This window comes from Petaurus breviceps, unplaced genomic scaffold (genome assembly GCF_028583685.1).
Source record: "Petaurus breviceps papuanus isolate PSGF00001 unplaced genomic scaffold, PetGlider_PUasm1.0 156, whole genome shotgun sequence".
Taxonomy (NCBI): Eukaryota; Metazoa; Chordata; class Mammalia; order Diprotodontia; family Petauridae; genus Petaurus; species Petaurus breviceps.
The window spans coordinates 1,383,277-1,406,712 of record NW_027185720.1 but is presented as its reverse complement, the minus strand read 5'-3'; the positions used below and the strand labels follow the sequence as shown (position 1 = coordinate 1,406,712).

At 39.9% G+C, this 23,436-nt stretch overlaps 1 protein-coding gene across 2 annotated transcripts in view; it reads right to left on the bottom strand.

Annotated features, from left to right (window-relative positions):
• LGR5 (leucine rich repeat containing G protein-coupled receptor 5) overlaps positions 1-23,436 on the bottom strand; it is a 200,349-nt gene that overhangs the window by 86,339 nt on the left and 90,574 nt on the right. For both annotated transcript variants that reach the window (XM_069081932.1, XM_069081931.1), the window contains exon 3: positions 1,891-1,962. In XM_069081932.1, coding sequence (XP_068938033.1) covers positions 1,891-1,962 — 72 coding nt within the window. The remainder of the gene's footprint in view (positions 1-1,890; positions 1,963-23,436) is intronic.

Genomic DNA, 23,436 nt, shown 5'->3' with positions numbered 1-23,436 from the left:
CTGCAAACAACAAAGCATCTTGAATCTCTGTAATCATTATGTCTCCAAGTCCTGTGGTACTGGGGCCCTTTGTAACAGTCCAGATGCAAATGGGCCAAACATTCAATCACCTTTGAGGGTTCATTGAGAGGGCAAATGATGGTATAATGGACAGATAGAAATAAATAACCCATGAACTGGGAAAATGTCTTACAAGTCCAAAAATGGCGGGATATTGCCTCTATTGTCAGTCAACAGTCAGGAAACAAGAATTCATTCAGCACTAGGTGCCAAGCACTGTCAGATATAGTTCATGTGTTTGTGGATTTTTTTGAACTCCCCCCTCCCCCTTCCTTTTAAAAAATTCTTTCTTACAGTGGATGGTTTCCTACGGAGGGGATAGAGGAAGAATTCATTCAGAAATAAAAGTCATATAGAAACAAAAGGTATCTAATGAACAAAATAAATTTAAAAATAAAGGAAACAGGAGAGACGAGAAGTTCAGGGGTTCAAATATCCAGTAAAATGTGAGCTCCTTGAGAACTGGGACTGTTCGACTTTTCTATTTGTAACCCCAGAACTTAATACAGGGCTTTGCATACAATAAGTGATGAATAAATGCTTTATTCATCCATTCCCATGAACTAAGAGTTTTCTTTAATACAGATATGGCATGTGGATGTGGAATTATAGATCAAGAACTAAAAAAAGACTTTAGAGGTTGTTTAATAAAGGTAAGGAGAGAAGAAGGGAATAAGCATTTATATAGCACCCACTGTGTCAAACAACTAGTAAGTGTCTGAGGTCAGATTTGAACTTAGGTCTTCCAACTCCAGGCACAGTGTTCAACACTGTGCCACCAGCTGCCTCTACTAAATCTAATAGATAGGGATAAGTGTTGAACATGAGATAGAGGGACTTTCCAGATGAGAAAACTCTCTCTAAACTAATGCAGCTTGTTGTCTGTTCTGCAATTTATCCATTTTATGTTACATCCAAATCTTCGTGACCCCATTTGGGGTTTTCTTGGCATGTTGAAATGGCTTGCAATTTCTTTCTCCAGCTCAATTTACAGGAGGCAAAAAGGATTAAGTGACTTGCCCAAGGTCACACAGCTAGTAAGGGTCTGAGGCCATATTTGACCTCAGGAAGGTGAGTCTTCCTGACTCCAGTCTTGGGGTTCTATCCACTGGGCTACCTAGCTACCCCTCTGCAATACATAGTTTTAGATAATTACCTAGAGCACTGAGAGTTTGGTATTTACTCAGGGTCTCACAACCAGTGTGTGGCAAAGATTGAACTTGAACCCAGGTATTCCTGAGTTTGAGGGTGCCTCACCATCTTCTACTATGACATGCTAAATTGTTCGGAAATCTGCAATTCTGGAACCCAGGTTCAGGCCACGTGGAGAATGTTCCTTGATATTTATATCCTTTTGATATAGTTAATGGAGACTGGGAAAACAACTCCAAATATGTAATTAGTCTGTTATCAAATAGCATTAGGGGGACAGTAATCCAATCACTTCTCAAAATGCTTAAAGACACTCTTCATTCCTTCATCATCATAGCGACCCCAAAGAGTCCCCATTTGAGAAAATGTTCTGAAAAGTTTGGGTTATTGGTAAATCATATACTAATCAATTATTAGCTTACTTTGGAGAAAACATTAATTCTGACTCTCAACCAATGCTGGGGTTTGTGAGGGTGGTGGTGACTTTTTTTCCCCATAAACAAATATAGAAAAGTGCAATGAAGTTTTATGGTGCAGTGTATTTGGCCTCCACATGGATTATATAATGTGGTCTAAACAGCTCATTAGAGGCATCCAAACTTTACAAGTTAATTAGCTCCCTGGAACACTTCAGGCTTGAAATCAGAAATAGATCAACATGCTGTACTGTCTACTTACAGCACTTTAAGACGGAAAAGACCAGTGAACGCTCCCTCAGGGATGCTTGTCAGCCCATTTCCTGCGAGTCGCCTACAGGAGTCAAAAGAGAGGAAGGGAATAGTCAATACATCTCTTTTTGGTGGAATTAATTTCACTGTTAACATAAAAGCAACACCATTAAGTTCAAACTACAGATTCCAGAAAAATTATTGAATATTGTTTAGTTATCATGAGTATTTTATGAAAAAAAATCCTGTATGTTAACAAATTGTTTGTAGCTGGAATGCAAGAGGGGAAAGAAACATAGTCAATTATTAATTTCACTATAAATCAGTTTGATGACTTTCCCTGTAGAACGAATTGTTGTTGTTTGAAATTCCAGGTGAGAGCTAGTACCTTACAATAAACTTCAAAAGCTGCCAATGGAAGAATGTGGCTGCCATTTATATATATCTGTGTATGCATACATATATATATATATTATACACACTTATATGTGTATATCTATATTTATATATCTTCCTGTGGAACAATATGGCATATGTGTATATAAACACATATATGTACATATGTATATTATGGACTGATGATTTCATCAGTGTGGGGGAGTTCCAGGTATGGAAACTCCACCCATTGATCCAGATAAGCTACTTATTGATAAGTCAGTATAACAGATTGTGTAGATGTAAAACTAGAAGGAACCTTAGGGGTCATGTAACCCAGGTATCAAACAGGTGGCTTGAACCCCCCAACACTTCTAAGTGTAGCTGAACCAGATTAAAAACTAGGTTGGATCTGTTTTTAATGTGTTGATGTATTAATAAATTAAATTAATAAAATAAAATAATAAAAAAGAAACATATAAGCACCTGGAACTCTTTCTAAGTCAATATGTAGACCAAAAGCATTCTCATGGGGTGGCTAGGTGGCACAGTGAATAGAGCACTGGCCCTGGAGTCAGGAGGACCTGAGTCCAAACTCAGCCTCAGACACTTAACTAGCTGTGTGACCTTGGGCAAGTCACTTAACCCCAATTGCCCTGCCTTCCCCCTCCAAAAAGCAACAAAACAACAACAAAAAGAATTCTCAGGCATGGTTTAGTATCTCCTCTTTATATGTGAGTTTGACACTATTGATCTGGGTAGCTAGGTGGCACAATGGATAGACAGCTAGGCCTGGAGGCAGAAAGACCTGAGTCCAAATCTGGCCTTAGACACTTACTAGCTGTGTGACCCTGGACAAGTCACTTCATCTTGCTTGCCTCAGTTTCCTCATCTGTAGAATGAGCTGGAGAAAGCAATGGCAAACTACTCTCATATTTCTGTCAAGAAAACTCCAAATCAGGTCACAAAGAGTTGGACTTGACTGAAACAGCTGAAAAACAACAATCACTCATCTACACTAATTGCCTTATTTTCAAACGGTGAAACTGAAGATGAGAGAGACAAAATGCCTTTGTATTCAAAGTCATGTAGGTCGTGTCAATCAATGACAGAACTAAGATTTGAACCAAGGTTCTTTAAAGCCAGACCTGGCATCTTTTCTAGTTGCTACATGTCTTAAAGTTGCCTAGGGCATTGAGAGGTTAAATTTCTTGCTCATGGTCACAATCTGGTATGTGTCAGAGGTAAGATTTGAACCTAGGTCTTTTCCTGATTCTGTCTGGAGAGCATTTGGTTATATGTTTATGAAACTGATGTGATGGCAGCCAAAGACAGCATGGTGTAGTGGATAGAAGGCTGGACTTGGAATCAAGAAGTTGTTTAGTAGTGTCTGACTCTTTGTGACCCAATTTGGGATTTTTTTTTGTCAGAGACAATGGAGCAGTTTGCCCTTTCCTTCTCCAGCTCATTTTACAGATGAGGAAACTGAGGCAAACAGGGGTAACTGACTTGCCCAAGGTCACACAGCTAGTAAGTATCTGAGACCAGATTTGAACTATAAAAGATGAGTCTTCTTGCCTCTAGGACCAGCACTCTGTCCGTCATGTAGAGTGCTAGCTGCCCCTACATCAAGTTAATATGTGGTTCAGTTTACTAATTGACTCAAGTGATTTTGCAAATGAGGGTGTTGGATTTTTAGGAAAAAAAAATGTCCACTAGGAAAAAACTTCCAAATGAATTCAAGAAATATTTAGTATTTCTTTTGAAAATAGCTTTCTTTTCCAATCATCTCCACTGGGCTTGTCCTCTCCATCATGTTTTGATAGCTGACACATTTGCCAAAGTTTCCTTTCACTCTCAAATCTGGATTCATTTTTTGCTAGGTCCTAAATGTTGTTTGTACCTTTGCTTTAAAGCTGAGTCCTGACTTTTGCAGCCTTGGATAGGATTCTTTTTGGGAAGCAGAGAACAGCATTTAAAAAATCATATTTTGGCATTCTCCTGGATGTCTGGAGACATGCCACCTGAGGTCCTGTCTCAGAGCCAAACAGCACAGTAATATGGAAGAGAGCTCTGATCAATTGCTCCTCTGGGCCTTTGGAATCAATCTGAACATTTAATGGATTCCTTGGGCCATAGCAGGTCCCCTGGCTATCCTAAATCCTATCTGTAAGTAGAGATGTGAACATTCTGGAAAAGAAAATTAAGAGGAAAAAAAAAGAAAAACCTCCCACCTTGTTTTAAGGATTATTTTTTTTTGAAAACATTAAGAATAGAAAGTTTGTAATTGATATTATTTTTTAGAATAATCAATGTAATGTTTGATAAGACATTCATATATCACTACCTGGCCTCCTCTTTCCCAACATAATTTCTAAAACTATACAATTACTATATTTAGTAAAGCTTTTTAACAGAAGCATTCATTCAACAATCATTTATTAAGCATGGATGTGTAGAAAAATACTCTGTTAAGTAATAAGGAAAAGGAAATTAAAAAAATCTGTCCTTATGAAGACAGTTTTAGCAGGGAGACAGGATGCCAACCAGATAAATATAATATACAAAAGCTCTAAAACAAAGTCCCACGTGAGATGAGAGGGAGTAGCATTACCCAAGGAGGCAGGAACGAGACATGGCTTCATGGAGAGAGAAGGAGGCAAGTGAGTTGGGCATTAAATCCTAAATTGGAATTCCAAAGCTAGTGTTGGCAAAGTAGGGTTTTCCAGGCACAGGGAATGAGCAAAGTAACAGCAAATAGGAAAGCGTAGAGGACGCACCCAGCACAGCTCAGAGTATTTCAATTTAAGTGGAGTGTAAAATGCATGAAGATATGGTGTGAGACTATGGAAAGCCTTGAATGACAGACAAAGAAACATAACTTTTGGACAATAAAGAGTCTCTGAAGATTATGGGCCAGAGAATTGCATCAAATTACTTGAATTCCAAGCCTTCACTCTTTCAAAATGATCTCTAAAACGATTCAATCGGATTCTGGGTCTGCAACTTAGTAACTGTTCAACTTTGGGTAAGCCATTTAATCTCTCTGGCCTTAGTTTCCTCATCTGTAAAATAAGGGTCAGACTAGGTTAGAGGTTCTTAACAGATCTTGAAGGTATTTGGGACTAGATTTCTGGGGTTCACGAACTAAGATGTGAGAGCATTGCATCTTTATTTTTACCAACCTCTAACTGAAATTTAGCATTTCTTTTTTTCCCCCTCTTTTTTCTTTCTTTTTTTTTTTCTTTTTGGAGGGGGGAAAGCAGGGAAACTGGGGTTAAACGACTTGCCTTAGGTCACACGGCTAGTAAGTGTTAGGTGTCTGAGGCTGGATTTGAACTCAGGTCCTCCTGACTCCAGGGCCGGTGCTCTATTCACTGTGCCACCCAGCCTCCCCAACCATTTCTTTCAATTATGCATATATGCAATAAAAACATTATTCTTACACTTCACTGCCAAAGGTTCCATGACACAAAAAAAGGGTCAGAACTTCTGGAATAGACCACCTCTAAGGTCCCCTCCAACTTGAAATCTATGAGTTGATTGAGTTTAGAATTTTTAAATGCAAAATTATTTTGAGTACCGGATCATTTGAATTCCTGAACTCTGGGCAAAATCAGCATAATGTGCCACTGAAATGAAGAAGCAAGATGCCTCCATACAAGGAATGTTTAATTTTCATTAAAAGAAGGAAAGTTTTAATTTTAAATTTTAATTAATCATTGATCATGAACTTCCTTTTGCCATCTTTTGATTTAGAGGTTGATAAGTGGGCTACTGTCTTCCTCAAAATACTGGAGACATACCATCTGAGGGTCCATCTCAGAGCCAAACAGAACAGAACTAGTGGAAGGAATGGACATAAACAGCCGCATTCTTTTATTCTTGTGTAGGGGAAATTGGTCTCTGAATGCCCTTCCCTCAACCCAGGAAACCCAGGCTATAGTCACAGAAAACAAAGAACAGATAGGTATCTAATCATATAAAGACATGTGTATACCCTGTAGCTCTTTACTAAGTATAAAGGAGTTTCCTTGATTGAACTGGCTGGGTAATGATTGGTTGCATCCCAGGCAACCCCTTAAAGGGCTGAGTGTACCATCTCTGCTGTCAAGTCTGGGTTGGGCATAGCTTGTCATGGAGTATGACATTTACATCTCTACTAGAGGACAAGCCTGTATGACATATGGCCTGAGGGCCCCTTGCTACCCACCAAAGGATTTCCAGGGCATGGGCAAGATGTAGAGTTGCCACTGTTCAGTCTCCTGTTTGTCACGTGACCCATGGCAACCAACCGACCATCATCAAGAAGTTTAGCCTTTTTAAATATTGGCCTGTACCTACTGCCAAGTTGTGCATGTGTGCTGTAAGAAGGCCTTAACCAGGAGGTGGGACAGTCTTTCCTCACTACCTGAATCGGCCATGGTGTCATTCAACCAAAAGGAGTCATTGCATCCCCCAGAGAGCAGAGACACCAAAACTCAGGAAAGACATTGAGTGGTAAAGATTCAGAGTTGGGAGTGGTTTTTAGGACTGAGACATCTACCAGCAAAGAAAGAGCTGATCAGGGATTCAAGAGAGAACTGTCCCTGACAATTTTCAGGTGATCACTGGAGAAGGGCAGACACCTGGGAGCCCAGCTGAGCAGCCTACCCAGGAAAGAAGTTGTACCCAGAGGAGAGCTCTCCACAAGGAGACATAGGACATCGAGCCTGTTTAGTATTGGAAGCATGCATTACCTTGAAGAACGTGCTCCTAAACAGACATTGTACTCTGTGCCTTCTTCTCAAGGATGCTGTGTGTATCTGTGAAAGACTGCATCCCAGATTTTATAGGCAGGAATGTTCTTCCTATACCTTTTTTTTTTCTTTTTGGAGGGCAGGGAAATTGGGGTAAAGTGAGTTGCCCAAGGTCACACGGCTAGTTTTTTTGGTGTTAAGTGTCTGAGGCAGGATTTGAACTCAGGTCCTCCTGACTCCAGGGCTGGTGCTCCTTTCACTGCCCCCTTCCTATATCTTTTTAACAAATACCTTTGCATTGAGCCAATTGTGTCTACCAGCTATTAAAGATGAGTAAACCAAAGGGGTCTCACAAGTATGGACCCATGGGGCGCACCAAGAATTTTGAACCAATAGCCTCCCTCTGAGGACCCAATCCATAAAGGGGAATGCAAGCAGGGGAAGTAGCTCAGAGGGAGTGCTACACTTGTAAAGATCATGAATGTAGAGCTTTTTGACTTGTTTAAAAGGTTTGGGAAAGCAAGGAATAACAGCATAATAATAGCATTAAAGATTTTGAATTTAGAATGCAACTGGGACCTCTTTCTTGCTTGTGATCCACAAAGAGGCTTAAAAAAACCATACTTCTTTATTGAACAGCAAGTTGGCATGTACTTGCAAAGTTGTTCAGAATTAACTGAGTAGATGCCATTTCTGAATTTGCATATTCTTTAGATTACTGTTTTGGCAAGCTATTTATTAAGCAATATCTTCCTTCTTTCCTTTATTTTTCTTCCTTTCTCCCTCCCTCCTTCCTTCCTTCCTTCCTTCCTTCCTTCCTTCCTTCCTTCCTTCCTTCCTTCCTTCCTTCCTTCCTTCCTTCCTTCCTTCCTTCCTTCTTTCCTACCTACCTAAGACAGGTAGAAGGGATAAGGGCAAGGGGGAAGACAAAGTTGAATTGAATTGAATCATGGAGTTGGACAGTATTCAAAATATCTCTAGAATGGAAGGATCTATAAAACACCAAAAAGCAATTCATTCATGTTGTAGCTACTATCTTCAAGAAACAAGAAGAAAATTATGAAGATCTGGATTCAAAGTCCTTGTTCTACTAGCTAGCATGGTGAACTGATTCAACCTACTTTGACCTTGTTGCATTTATCTGCAAAGGTGATTTTTTCAACAAACATTTATTGACTGACTATTTTGCACAGAGTAAAATAGTAGCAGATACAAAGTTTAAGTAAGAGATGGTCCCTGCTCTTGTAGAACTCACAGTCCAACAGAGAGATAAGGTACACTGACAGATCATCATAATCATCAGTCAGGAAGCATTTTTTATTTTTATTTTGAATTTATGAAATAAAACAAGTGTCTCCATAACATAGTTGGATAAAAAAAGATGATTGCACAAGAAACTGCAAATTATTATGTATAAATTGCTATAATCAAGTTTAGGAAGCATTTATTAAACACTTTCTTTGTATCAGGCACCATGCTAAGCACAGGGCATCTAAAGAAAGGCAGTACCTACCTTCATAAAGCTTAGAAGCTAATAGGGAAATGACTTGTAAATAGCTAAGTATTTATTTACAACATACATACAGAATAGATGGGAGGCAATCTGAGAAGGGAAGGGATTATTAGCTGAGTGAGTGGAGGACTAAGAAATACTTCTTGAAGAAGGTGATATTTGGGCTGATTCTTGAAGTAGCCAGGGAAATTAAGTGATAGAGGGGAGGGGGCAGAGTATTCTGGGCATGGGGAAGACATTGAGACAAGAGATGGAGGGCTGATTTTGAAGGAAAGCAAATGGATCAATGTAGTTGCATTGTAGAATGCATGGGGTGGGGGTGGGGTAAAATATAACAAGAGAGGAAAGGAAGGGGCTGGGTGATGTGGAATAAGTACATAAGTGAGTTGCAAAGCAAGGTACCACATGCATTGTCAGGGAAGGTCAGTACCTATTCATGAGATCATGGAAGGCATCATGGGATAGGTGGCATTTCACAGAATCACACAGAAACACAGAAGGTTGAGGTTAGAAGGGAACCCATACTTGTCCAACCTCAATGTAAATAAAAGCCCTCTCTATAGCCCCTCTGAAACGGTACCATCTAGCTTTCTCTTATTGATCTCCAGTGATGAAGGCATTCCTTTTCACTTTTGGACAACTTTATGGGTTAGGAATTCTTTTTTTCCCCTACATCAACCTCAAATTTGCTTCTCTACAATGTATACCCCTTGCTACTAGTTCTGCCCTCTGGGGCCAAGCAAATCAAGGCTTATCTGTCTTCTCAATGTTGTTCAGTTACTTTTTAGTCATGTCTAGCTCTTCATGATCCCATATGGGATTTTCTTGGCAAAGCTTCTGGAGTGGTTTTCCACTTCCTTTTCCAGCTCATTTTACAGATGCAGTAACTGAGGAAAGCAGGGTTAGGTGGCTTGCCTCGGATTGCATGGCTAGTAAGTGTCTGAGGCCTCATAGAACTCAGGAAGATGAGTCTTCCTGAGTCCAGTCCAGGCACTCTGTCCATTGCACCACTGCACCACTTAACCTTTCAAAAACTGATAGTTATTATGTCTTTCCTTCTCCAGGATGAACATCTTTAGTTGCTTTAGCTGATATTTTGATCTGTCACTAACCTGATCACCCTCCTTTGGACCTACTCTAACTTATAATAGTGAGTTCATGCAGATAATGAAAATTACCCTTCTCTCCAATTTTATGACAACACATGGAAAGATAAGGTGGGACCGGATTGTAGAGGACTTTGAATATCAGGACAAAGATTTTGCACTTCAATAGGCAATCGAGAAAAACTGAAGGATTTTGAACAAAGGAATAACAGAGACCAGATCAACATAGAAGAAGCTCTTCTGGTTTCAGCACATAAATCATGAATTGGGATGCTAAAAGGGTGATAACAGTAAAATCAATGATGAGGTTGCTGGAATATTTCAGGCAGATTGTTTTAGCCTGGCAGTAATGGGAACAGAAAGGAGAATATGGATAGGAAGGATATCATAGAAGTAGAATTAATAGTATTTGGGCCTCAGACACTTATTAGCTGTATGACCCTGGGCAGGTTATGTAACTCCGATTGCCTCAAAAAAAATAGTATTTGGTAACTAATTGAAAGCAGAACAGGGGCACACTGGATTGCAAACCATTTTATACTTTTATTTCTTTTGTGGATTGCTATGACCATAAACTTCATCATTTCAGGCCCTAGGGACCAATCTTTGGCTGATGAGTCTCTTCATACTTTTGACTAGTACTCAGACGGCAGACATGATCTGTTGTTGGGTTTATACTTAAGACCCATAGATTTAGATTTTCTTAGAGACCTTCCAGTTTAAATAATGGACCCAGGGCTGGAACCAGTCTCTCTGACTCTATTGCTCATCCACTAGAAAGTTGTGAACCTTTTCCTGGTACAGCCTTCAAGGACTGAGAATGGCTTTCAGAATCAAGGCAGGGCATCAGAGTTTGACTTTTGCAGATGGAGGCTTTGGACGAAGGAGGCTGAATAAAATCAAAAGTGATATTGAAATAGAGTGTTAATTACACGTATTATAACATTTTTCATACTTTCTAGGGAAATTCTGGTCAACAAAAAGTTCTGGGGTAGTAATATTTATGTACGTTCAGTGTAAACATTACGTAGTTTACCTGGCAATACTCAAAGGTTTGAGCATTGCCGCAGCTAATCCCTTGGCATATATTTTTTTTTGCTACATAGGAATATTTTTCTGCAATTCCAAAGTCACATATCTCTCAAGAGTGTCTTACAATTGGGCAAAAGGATCAAATGACAGGGAATTTTCTTCCAAGAATAATAATAGCTCACATTTATATACTGCTTTTATGGATTAGAAAATATTTTCTTCACAACCACCCTGTGAAGTAGACAACGTAGGCCTTATTGTAACTATTTTATAGATAAGGAAAAAAGGTTCATATCTGTTGATAATATAGGTAGTGGCTGCTATATTCCATCTAAGTCACAAAGGTCAGACTGTGCTTGGAGCACAGGCTCTCTTCTTTAACTTTTGGAGATATTTGGTTTTCATTTTTCAAATGCTTTATTAACTTCTGATTTACATCATTCATTTCTGCCAGATTTTTGAGTTACACATTTTCTCCCCATTTTTCCCCTACCCACTGACCCAAAATAGCAGTACCATAGGATATCCCCTCCTCCAATCTGCTCTCTCCCATATTTTCTCCCATACCCCTTTCCACTTTTCCAGTGGATCTCTATGCCCCAGTGCCTGTATATCTTATTTCCCAATTACATGTAAAATAGTATTATTAATAGTATATATATATAATATATATATAAATATATATTTAAACATTTGATATTAAAACTTTGAATTCCAGATTCATTCCCTTCCTCCCTTGTCACCCACCCTTACTGGAAAGATAAGCAGTTCAGTATAGGTTGTACATGTGTAGCTTATGCAAAACATTAACGTAGTTGATATATTGTAAAAGACTGACTATATTTCCCTCCCTCCTATCCCACCTCCCACTAGTTCTATTCTCTACTTTGATCCCATCCCTTTTCATAACTGAGTACTTCCAAATTCCCTCCTCCCCAGCCTGCCCTCCCTTCCACCATCCCCCCTCTCATCCCCTTCCCCCCTATTCTCCTGTAGGGTGAGATACCCTATTTAGTGTGTATTTCATTCCCTCCCTGAGGCAAATTCAATGAGAATAAGTTTGACCCCTTTGCCTTCCTCTTCTTCCCCTCCATTGTAACCATTTTCCCTTGCCTCTTCTATATGAGCTAGTTTACCCCATTCTGTCTCTCCCCATCTCCTCTCATTATATTCCTCTCACCTCTTAATTTCACCTTTTAAGTATCACCCCTTCCTATTAAATTGGTCCTGTGCCCTCCATCTATGTCTATCTGTAAACATATATACACACATTCACATATGTATTCATACACCCATATACTCTCTGATATATATGTATATATATATATATACATATATATTCCCTTCAACTATTTTCATCTTGAGAAAAGTTACATCAGTTACAATTATCATTTTTCCATGTAGGAATGTTAAGAGTTCAAATTTGATAAGTTCCTTATGGTTTCTTTTCCCTGTTTACCTTCTCATGCTTCTGTTGCTTCTTGTATCTGAATGTCAAATTATCTATTCAACTCTGTTTTTTTCAGCAAGAATGCTTGAAAGTCCTCTATTCCACTGAATGACCATATTTTCCCCTGAAACATGATACTCAGTTTTGCTGGGCAGGTGATTCTTGGTTTTAATCCCAGCTCCTTTGCCCTCCAGAATATCATATTCCAAGCCCTTTGATCCCTCAGTGTGGAAGCTGCCAGATCCTGGGTTATTCTGAATGTGTTTCCACAATATTCAAATTGTTTCTTTCTGACTGCTTGTAATATTCTCTCCTTGATCTGGGAATTTCAGAACCTGGCTGTAATATTCCTATGAGTTTCCTTTTTGGGATCTTTTTTCAGGAGGTGATTGGTGGATTCTTTCAAGCTCCATTTTGCCCTCTGGTTCTAAAACATCAGGGCAGTTTTCCTTGAGAATTTCTTGGAGGATGATTTCTAGGTTCTTTCTTTGATCATGGCTTTCAGGTAGTCCAATAATTTTTAAATTGTCTCTCCTGGATCTATTTTCCAGGTCAATGGTTTTTCCAATGAGATACTTCACATTGCCTTCTATTCTTTCATTTGTTTGGATCTGTTTAATAGCATCTTGATTTCTCATAAAGTCATTAGCTTCCATTTGCTCCAATCTAATTCTGAAGCAATGATTCTCCTCATTGACCTTTTGAGATTCTTTTTCCATCTGGCAAATTTGGCTTTTTAAGGCATTCTTCTCCTCATTGCCTTTTTTGAGCCTCTTTTGCCATTTGAGTTAGTCTGTTTTTTAAGGTATGATTTTCCTCAGTCAGGCTGCTGACTCTCATTTTGTAATTTTCTTGCATTGTTCTCATTTCTCTTCCCAATTATTCCTCCACTTCTCTTATCTGCTTCTTAAGGTCCTCTATGGCCTGTAACTAGCTCGTATTTTCCTTTGATCTTTTTGGTGCAGGAGTTCTGACTTCACTGGTCTTCCTCCTGTTCCATGCTTTGCTCCTTTTTGTCCCCCAAATAGGAGTCTAATGTTGGGTTCTTCTGTTTGCTTTGTTTCCTTTGCCTGGGCATGTTGCCACTCAATTACTTGCCTTTTGGGCTTTTGCCACAGTAGGACTCTGCCACCAGACAGGGATGCTTCATTCCTAACACTGAGGTTTTCTCAGCTGCCGGAGGTATTAGATGGGTGCCCTCTCTGAAGCCTCCACACACTCTGGCAAGCTGGACACACACCCCAGGACCTCCACCCTAGACCACAATCCAGATCCAAGCAGGTTAAAGCAAGAGCGATTACCCCTCAGACTGGTACTTGGTCCCCCTACACTCTGCAGGCCAGGAGCTGAAGCTGACACATGATGGCAGCTGTACTGCAGCCCTCAGTGGCTTCTTGTGCCAGGATCAAAAGCCAAGGCACTCCCAAGTACTAGGTTCCAAAGTCCACACTGCACTGACCTCTCACTTTGTCCTTCGCATCTATGTGTTGATAAATCTGGAAATGACCACATCTGCTGGTGATCTGGAGTCCCTCCAGGCATGGGCTGTTCAGGCCTACCATGGGGCTAAAACCCTGGCATGGGGCTGGGCTTGGCTCCCAGAGCGCTGAGCTGGCTGATTCCAGCCCACCTGCTGGGCTGTCCTCAGCAGGAAGTTAGCTTCTCTGTGTCATTTTGTGGGTTCTATAGCTCCAACGTTTGTAGAGAGTCCTCTTTTACAGGAATTTGGGAAGGTGGAAGCTGGAGCCCGGTGGAGGACCTGCTTCTACTCTGCCATCTTGACTCTGCCCCCAGCAGAGACCTTTTGGAGATATTTGAATTAGACAATCTACTGAAATCTACATAATGATGAAAAGACATGGAAAAAAGAAAAAGAGTGACTTTTGAACTTGTAAAAGGCAACTTGGTGGCCTTTGGATGGATAGAGTGCTGGGTCTGGAGTCCAGAAGTCTTGAGTTCAAATCCAGCCTCCGACTTTTCTAGCTACACTCTAGGGAAGTGTATTCGCCACACTTTCCTCACCTGTAAAATTGGGATAATAATAGTACCTACCTTACAGGATTATTGCGAGGGTCAAATGAAATAACATTTGTAAAAAGTGCTTAGCTGGGGGCAGCTAGGTGATGCCGTGGATAGAACACTGGTCCTGGAGTCAGGAGGACCTGAGTCCAAATGTAGCCTCAGACACTTGACACTTAGCTGTTTACCCTGAGCAAGTCACTTAACCCTATTTGCCTCAGTTTCCTCATCAGTAAAATGATCTGGAGAAGGAAATGGCAAACCCCTCTAGTATTTCTGCCAAGAAAACCCCAAATGGGGTCACAAAGAGTCAGAATGAGTGAAAAATGACTCAACAACAACAAAAAGAATTGGATACTATTGTCAAGTCCCCTTTTTGGATGGTTTCTTCCCCCTTGGTTTCACAACTTGATTCTCTCTTGGTTCTCCTCCTGCCTCTCTGACCACTCCTTTTGAACCCCTTCACTGGATCTTTAGCCTTGGGTATAATCCTTGGATATGCCTCCAGATTTTGTCCTGGACCCTTTCCTCTTCTCTCTATATTCCTTCCCATTGTAGTCTCTTTCGACTCTCATAGAGTCAATCATCATGTCTATGTAGATATACAGATACACATATTTATTCAGCTCTGCATGGCCACCTATCATTTTTCAGCTCCATTCCCATATCTCCAAGTTTTTTGTGGATCATCATCATAGGCATCTCTCACTCATCTGTTCAGAACAAACCTCATCATTCCCCTTAAACCCATTGTCCCCTGAACTTCCTCATTTCAATCAAGGGCACCATCATTCTTGCAGCCACATGGTTTTGTAACCTAGCAGTCATGCTTGAATCTTCATTTCCCCCCATATCCCATAACCAATCAGTTGCTAAGTCTTATAGACAACAACTCTTGATCATCTCTCTCATCTGTCTCCTCTTTCCTCACATTGAAACCACATTGAGTCCAGGCCCTCATCAGCTTTCACCTGTGTTCCTACAAGACCCTCCTATATTATCTTCTTTTCTCCAGTCTCTCTCTTCTTTAATTATCTTCTATATAGCTGCCAGACTGACAATCGTGAAGTATAGGTATTCTTCCATGACTCTTCTGCTCAAGGATTATCAGTGACTCCCTACTGCCTTTAATATAAAATAAAGTTTCTCCCACTTGGGCTCGAAGTCTACTGGAGTCTGATTACACATTTTTCCCTCTCATATATTCTGTACACTAATAAACTAACCTACATGTTCCCTCTACATGCTACTGCATCTCCCATCTCTGGGTCTTTGTGCAGGATGTCCCTCAGGCTTGCTCACACTCCTCCCTCTAACCTCTTGTAACCTGTGACTTCCTTCAAGGCTCAGTTTAAATATGACCTCCTTAAGGAAACCTTCTGTGATATCTTCATTTGTTACTGTTCTTCTCCTTACTCCTACCTGAAAATACCTGCCTATAGGAAATTTAAAAAAATGGATCTTTCAATTTCATTTTTATTTTCAGTTCCAAATTCTCTCCCTTCCTCCACCCATTGAGAAGGCAATGAATAGGAAGCCTATTTTTCATATGAAGTCACACAGAATCATATTTCTGCATTAGTGGAAGTCTTGATCTGCATTGTTCAATCACCACCTCAAATCCAACATGTCCAAAACTGAGTTCATTATATTTTCCCCTAAACACATTCCTCCTTCATACATCACTATTTCTATCAATGGTACCACCATTCATGCTGTCTTCTACATTAAAAATTTTGGGGTTATCACTTCCTACCATTCCTCATGTCCAATCAACAAGTACTAGGAACTTCCTCTCTATAATATCTTTCACATCAACTACCTTCTTCCTATTCCTCTGCTATAATCTCAATATTCTATGTATTTATTTAGCATATATCCTCCATACCATGCTGTCTGACCCCTGGCTAGCCTCTCTTAATTGTTCAGGAACTTTGGACATTGCCCCTGGGACACTAGGCTTTGACAAGTGGGATTTTGTTTTATCTTGCACAGAACCAGGTCTCCATGTCACTTCTAGGTCTTTATAGCACCATGCTGACTTGTGCCCCCTGCCCTATGTAATCCTCTTCATTTATCATTTCCCCTCATTAGAATGTAAGCTCCTCAAGGGCAGGGCTTGTCTTGCTTGCTTGTATGTGTACCCCTTGGTGCTCAGGATAGTACTACTGGGGCCTCAAATATTCTATGTCTGTATGGATCTTTATCTTTGGAATTTACTGGTGAACATGTTGCATTTCCCATCAGAATGTTTGTCTTTTGTATTTTACCCCCAAAGCCTAAAGCAGTCCTTGTTATGAAGTAACCGATTAATAAGTACTTGTCTACTGGTTGATCTATCTCCATTTTATAGATTTGGAAACTGAGGCTCAGAATACTAAGTGATATCTATGCTTATCAAACTAATAAACATTAGGCAGGATTCATCCTATGCCTTATGACTTTAAGATGAATGTCCTTTCTGTTATATTATGTTGCTTCCCCAAGTGAGCACCTTGGATATTCATAATTTGAAGTCAATGATGCTTTCTTTATGAGGACAATAATGGTATGGTTCCCAGCGACAAATAGGTGGTGAAGTGGACCAATGGACCTGGAGTCAGGAAGACTTGAGTTCAAACCTGATCTCAGATACTTATTAAGTGTGTAATTCTGGGAAAGCAACTTAATCACTGGCTGCCTCAGTTTCCCTAAACTGTAAAACAGGGATAGCACTTTTGTTGTGAGCATCAAATGAGATAATATTTGTGAAGCAAGTAGCATATATCAGGTGCTTAATATATATTTGTTTTTTTTCCTTCCAATGTTAAGATAATTACTTATGTTTGCTACCCTCTCACAGATTCTTATTATGCAAAACTATTGAAATCTAGAAGATATGTTTTTAAAAGTACTTTGTCATCTAAGGATAATTGAACTACTTCAATTCAAAAACAATTATTGGTTTCACCTCATTCTTTCACATCTCTTGGGTCTGTTTGCCAATGCCTTTTTTTTTTTCTTCTCATGGCTCTGGGCCTTTATTCATTACATCCAAGTCTACTTCCATGAGCAAATAGAGCTAATTGAAGGAGTTTGGATGTCTAAGTCCTTTCCTGGAAACAGTTCACACGAAGCAGTGTTTGAAGGTGCGATTCAGCTGGCAGGGATGGTAAACCTTGCATAAGAAACAGAAGACTGGATCACACCTGCCTGGATGATGCCTGCACCAATCGTTTTGTTTACAAAGCTGCTCCAAGCCATTTCCAAGTTCATTTCTTTCCCTGCCCATGTTTCTTTCCTAGCAGTGCTGCAGGTGCTCATGAAACACCCTGGATTTGATTGATGATTGCGGCTGTTTTTGCCAGCATCTCAAGTGGACTCTGAGCCAATCGGACTTACGGAGACATTTGCTTAATTCTTCCATCAGCTTCTGTTGGCAGAGAAGGGCAGGTCAAAGTTGTAGAAATCACTATGATGTTATTACCTGGGAGTCAGAAGACCTGATTTTTACTCTTGATCTTCTTCTCTCTGTGTTCAAATCACTCCTGCTTTCTGTACTTCAGTTTCCTCCTTTGGAAAATGAGGGGGGTAGGACTAGATCAGGGATTCTTAAACCTTTTTGGTATCATAGACTCCTTTAGAATTTTGATAAAGCCTTCTCAGAATCATGTTTTAGAATCATAAGATAAATGGGATTACAGAAGAAAAAATAATATTGCAATCAAGATGTAATTTTTTTCCTCAATCAAGTTTATGGATCCCTGGAGATCTATCAACAGGCCCTCTGGGCCCATGGACTTCCGGTTAGGAACCCACAGACTGGATGATTGTTTTTTTTTTTTTTTTGCTTTTTTGGAGGGCAATTGGGTCTAAGTAACTTGCCCAAGGTCGCACGGTGGATGATTGTTAAGACCTTTTCCATCATAAAGATTCTAAAGTTTCTGAAATATTTGTTGTTGTTGTGTGGTTTCAGTTGTGTCTGACTCTGTGACCCCATTTGGGATTTTCTTGGCAAAGATACTGAAATAGCTTGCTATTTCTTTTTCTAGCTCATTTTACAAATGATGAAACCGAGGCAGGCAGGATTAAGTGACTTGCCCAGGGTCACACAGCTAGTATGTGTCTGAGGCTGGATTTGAACTCAAGTCTTCCTGACTCCAGGCCTGCCTCTCTATCCACTGAGTCACCTGGCTGATTCTTCTGCAAGGTACAATACAGAATAATCTAGTCTGGAAGTTTGCCTTTGCACAAGTTGTTTTTAGGTTATGTCAAGATGAAACAATCTCAGGAAGTAGAAAATGAACTGAATGACTTAGAGAATAAATCAGTTATAATTGTACTGGAAGAGGGCAGTTCTTGAGAGCAGTGATCTCCAAATAGGGACCATACTACTCTGGTGCCTGTGGAAAAACCCCTACAGTTCATGATTAACTAATCCTAATATGGGAAGAGGGTCGTATCCCTCCTTCCTTGAAATAACCAACCATGGGTCTTGTCTCCAACATAACCACACTTACCCATCATGCATTAAGGTCTAACATTCCCCAAATCTAACTTTTCTTCCTGCTATATACAAGCCCTCTACCTTGCTCCCCACTTTTTTGGGGAGGGAGGAAGGCAGGGAAATTGGGGTTAAGTGACTTGCCCAAGGTCACATGGCTAGTATGTTAAGTGACTGAGGCTGGATTTGAACTCAGGTCCTACTGACTCCAGGGCTGGTGTTCTATTCACTGCACCACCTAGCCACCCTGTCCTTGCCCCTTCTGGTGCTGGCTCCTCAGTTACAATCTAACTCAGACCCAGGCCTTCATAACAGTAGCTGTGGAGGTTCCATCAGGAATAGTTTCCCCTCTTTGTCCCCACTTCTGTCCCTCAGATAACATCATGGCCAAGGGAATTATCATTAAGATGTTGGGTTAACTCTGTTCTCTTGGGCATTGACCAATAAGAGGTCTCCCTATAACTTTTTGTTTGGAATGATAAGGGTTAAGTAGGGATAGCCTTATAATTGGTCCCTCTGACTCAAGTCCCTCCCCATGCCAATCTCTTCCTTTTGTGTTTTTCAAAGTGATTTTTCCACAACAGATCTGACTTACTCAATAAACTCTAATGGCTCCTTGTCATCTCTAGGATCAACTATAAACTCTTTCATTTGGCAATGAAGTCCATTTATGATCTGGCTCTAGCCTACCTCTCCAGACTCATTATGCGTTATTTCCCTTCTTACACTCTATAGTCCATCTACACTGACCTTCTTGTTGTCCATCACCCTAATAACTAAGATATCCAGACATGAATAAGAAATAAAGGTATGATGTTGTCCACAATGTAGGACCACATAAATAAAGAAAAATAGATTTATATTGAAAACTTTTTGCTAGGTTGAAATCAGAGAAACCCTGGTTGTTTTTGCATTGTTTACACTGACTATCCACACACTCAAAAACATAACTCGTGCTGAAAAACCCCTTATGTTCACTATTAGGACCTATCATTTGATTATTGGATTGTGTATCTTTCAATTAAAACTGTTTGAAAAAATTTACCTTTCTATATAGCGACAGAATATCAAATAACTGACTAATTAATTGCTAATGTGCAATAATCATTTATAAGTCTCTCCTATCACCCCAAAACACATACAAGGATTTTTGAAAATAATGGTCTATTAATCACAACTTTCTTAAGAGAATAAATTTTTTTATACCGTTAATATATGAAATTAAAATTTGAAATATTTCATCTTTAGCACATCATTCTTGGGTTCTTTTTTGTATTTGATGATATAGAAAATTTGTTAGGGAAATAGTATATGTATTTAGTCATGAGTAAATTTAAATATATAATGAGCATGGATCATATGTAGAGTTGCCCTGTCTGCTTCTGGTCAACCACATATTTCTCAAGGCTGAAAAACTCTGAGTGGTCAGTCCCTTGTTTCTCCCCTTGATTCTTGCCAGCAGCGAGGGGATATGGTGCCACATCAGTTAAAAAGGAAAGGCATAGCTTCCTTTGTTTATGTGTCATTGCTTTCTTTGTTTGTCTCTCCAAAATATAGGGGATTCCTATATTCCCCTACTCCTGTAACACAATGACTCCCACACAGTAGCTAAAGCGGGGAGACTCAATTAAGCATCCTGAGGGCCCCAGCTGCCTTTTCCCCTTTGTGTTCCATCCCTAAATACAGCTGAGTGAACATCACTCCTAAGACGGACATATTCAGTTTTGTAGATAACTTTGCGAGCTTGAGAGGTCCAGAGATCCTAGCTCCATTGGTCTGAGCTAAATAACAGAAGAGGGAAGTCTGTACTTCTTTTTGTTTCTTTTTGAATGGGAGAGGATGCCACATACAGGGAGGAAGAGCTCAACTTCTGGTCTAGCATGCTAGGAGACATGGATCAGAAGGGAATTCTTTGGACGGTGTAGATCCAAGGTGTTAAAAATGCCTCTTCAGAAGTCCTTTAAATTTCTTTACATATAATAGTTTTAAGTTTCAACCACTTGGAATACTAGTAGTTAGTTATAATTTATTTAGTTCTAAGACCTGTCAATATAGGCTTACAGATGTTGGGTGTTCCAAACATTTCTGACACAGTGGCCAGAGTACTGGGCCAGGACTCAGGAAGACCTTAACTCCAATCTGGATTCAGATACTTATTAACTGTATGATCCTGGGCAAGTCACTTAACCTTCGCTTCAGAATTCTTCATATATAAATAGAGATAATAACAGTATCTACCTCCCAGGGTTATTGTGAGGAACAAATGACATAATAATTGTAAAGTACTTAGCACAGTACTTAGATATGAACATTAGCTATAATTATTATTTAGAAGAAATGAATAGCTGTCTCATAGCAATCAATCAATATACATTTATTAAGTGCTTACTATATGCCAGGCACTGTGCTAAGCTCTGGCGATAAAAAAAAAAAAAGGCAAAAGGCAGTCCCTGCCCTCAAGGAGTGTATAATCTCTGCCCTCAAGGAGCTTACAATCTAATGTAAATCATATTGTATATTGAGTGTCTTTCTACTCCCTACTTTGGAGAGATTCTAGATATGAACCAAACCTAAGATTTAAGTAATTTTCCATGGATTAGTGGAGTAAAGATATAATAAGCCAATGAATATGAGAAAAAGAGCCTGCCTCTTTCTTTTAGATGTTCAGGCTCTTCCAGGACTGAATTGATCTGAATGCATAGTTCCAGAGCTGAGAAAGATCTCTTAATAGACAGAAAGAGCTAGCACAGTGTTCCAGGCTCTGGGCCCAGCAGCAGCTCTTAGGTGTAAGAGATATATTGTGGACACATGTTAAAAATACCCAAAGACAGGGGAGCACAATAAAAAACGTTTGGAGAGCATTGCTCTCTGGAATATGAATGCCAGCATCAGCATGCACAGAACTTAATGCAAGGGAAAAAAAACAATTAAAGCTGTCCAGAGATGAAATAAACTGCTCCGAGAGCAAGTGAGTTCCCTGTCACTCAGTCTTCAAATAGTGTCTGGATAAGCTCTTCTTAGGGATGGTGTAAAGGGAATTCCTTCTCTGGTGAGAATTTGATTGGATCACCTGTGACGTTCTATGATTCTATCACATGATTTTATTGTTCTGATCAAAATGGTCAATAGTTAACCAGACAATTTCATTCATAACCATCAAATCCTTCCATATAAGACACAGTGCCATGTTTGTTTTCGGATGACCATAATTCAGCTTTATAAGTTGATTTGGCCAAACCCACTGTAAAGAAAGTAGTACAAACTTGGCCTAGTGTTTTTTTTTTTTTTTTAATGGATTTGAGGAATGTATTTTAAAGGTTGGAATATTTTAAAAATGGAAAATGAAAATTCTAAATTAAAAATTTTTAAGCAATCGGGGTTAAGTAACTTGCTCAAGGTTACACGGCCAGTTATTTCTGGGTGTGGTGCTAAGTATCTGAGCCCAGATTTGATCCCCAGGTCATCCTGACACTGGAGCCGGTGCTCTTACTTTCTGAGCCACCTGGCCGCCCCTAAGCAATTGGGGTTAAGTAACTTGCTCAAGGTTACACGGCCGGGTGTTCCTGGGTGGGTGCTAAGTGTCTGAGCCCGGATTTGATCCCCAGGTCATCCCAACACTGGAGCCGGTGCTCTTACTTGCTGTGCTACCTGGCCACCCTGAAAATTCTAAATTATTATTAAAGTGAATACCATTTTGTTGCTTATTCTGCTTTTTCTGGGAAGGACTTTTCTTTATTTTTAAATTTTTTTTTTCTTTTTGGAGGGGGGAAGGTAGGGCAATTGGGGTTAAGTGACAAGGTTATGCAGCTATTTTTGTGTTGTGTCTGAGGTCAGATTTGAACTCAGGTCCTCCTGACTCCAGGGTTGGTGCTCTATTCATTATGCCACCTAACTGCCCCTAGGAAGGACTTTTCATGCCTCTTTTTATTCACAATCTAGAACCTGGCACATAGTATGTGTTTAATAAATGCTTGTTGTCAAATTCATACCACAGCAGGAATTCCCTCTACAGCATCTCCAAGAAGTAGTCATGTAGACACTGTTCAAGTAACAGGGAGCTTACTTTCTCTCAAAGCAGTACATTTTACTTTTGGACAGCTATGATTGCTATTTTCCCTTGCAATGAGTCATGTGTGTATTTACTACATGCTTACCTAACTGACTGATGTGTGGAGCCATTGACCTATGTTACAAATCAATGAATGAAAGAGCATTTATTGAGTACTCACTGTGATACATTCTGTGTTAAGTGCTAGGTATGCAAATACAAATATAGTTATTTCCCTCAAGAATCTTGCATCCTAATAAAGGAATACAGTACATATGATGGAATGGTGACCATTTAGGAGTATTTTGATCAGTAAGTCAAATGTATGGTGAGTAGGGTTATAGAACAAGTGATTTACACCTCTTTTCCCAAAATGCTACTCTTAATTGGGCTACTCAACCATCTATTCAGACATCCTGGGGGAGGCGGAGATCTAGCCTGGAGTAGAGACCGGAGTAAGTGGGAGTATAGCATGACAATGACTGGAGACTGGTGGCATGGTAGGACTGCGTCAGGCTAGATATGATAAGGGCTCTTTCTGACACACAGCACTCCATCTCCTGACTGAGTCTTAGCACTGTCTGTTCCCTATACTTGGAATATTCTCTCTCTCTTCACCTCCTCCTTCCTGATTTCCTTCAAGCCCCTCTAGTGTCTTCCCTCCGAGATTACCTCCCATTTATGCTGTATATGCCTTCTATGATCATAAGTTTTTTCAGGTTGTCTCCTCAATTAGAATACTAGCTTCTTCTTCTTCTTCTTCTTCTTCTTCTTCTTCTTCTTCTTCTTCT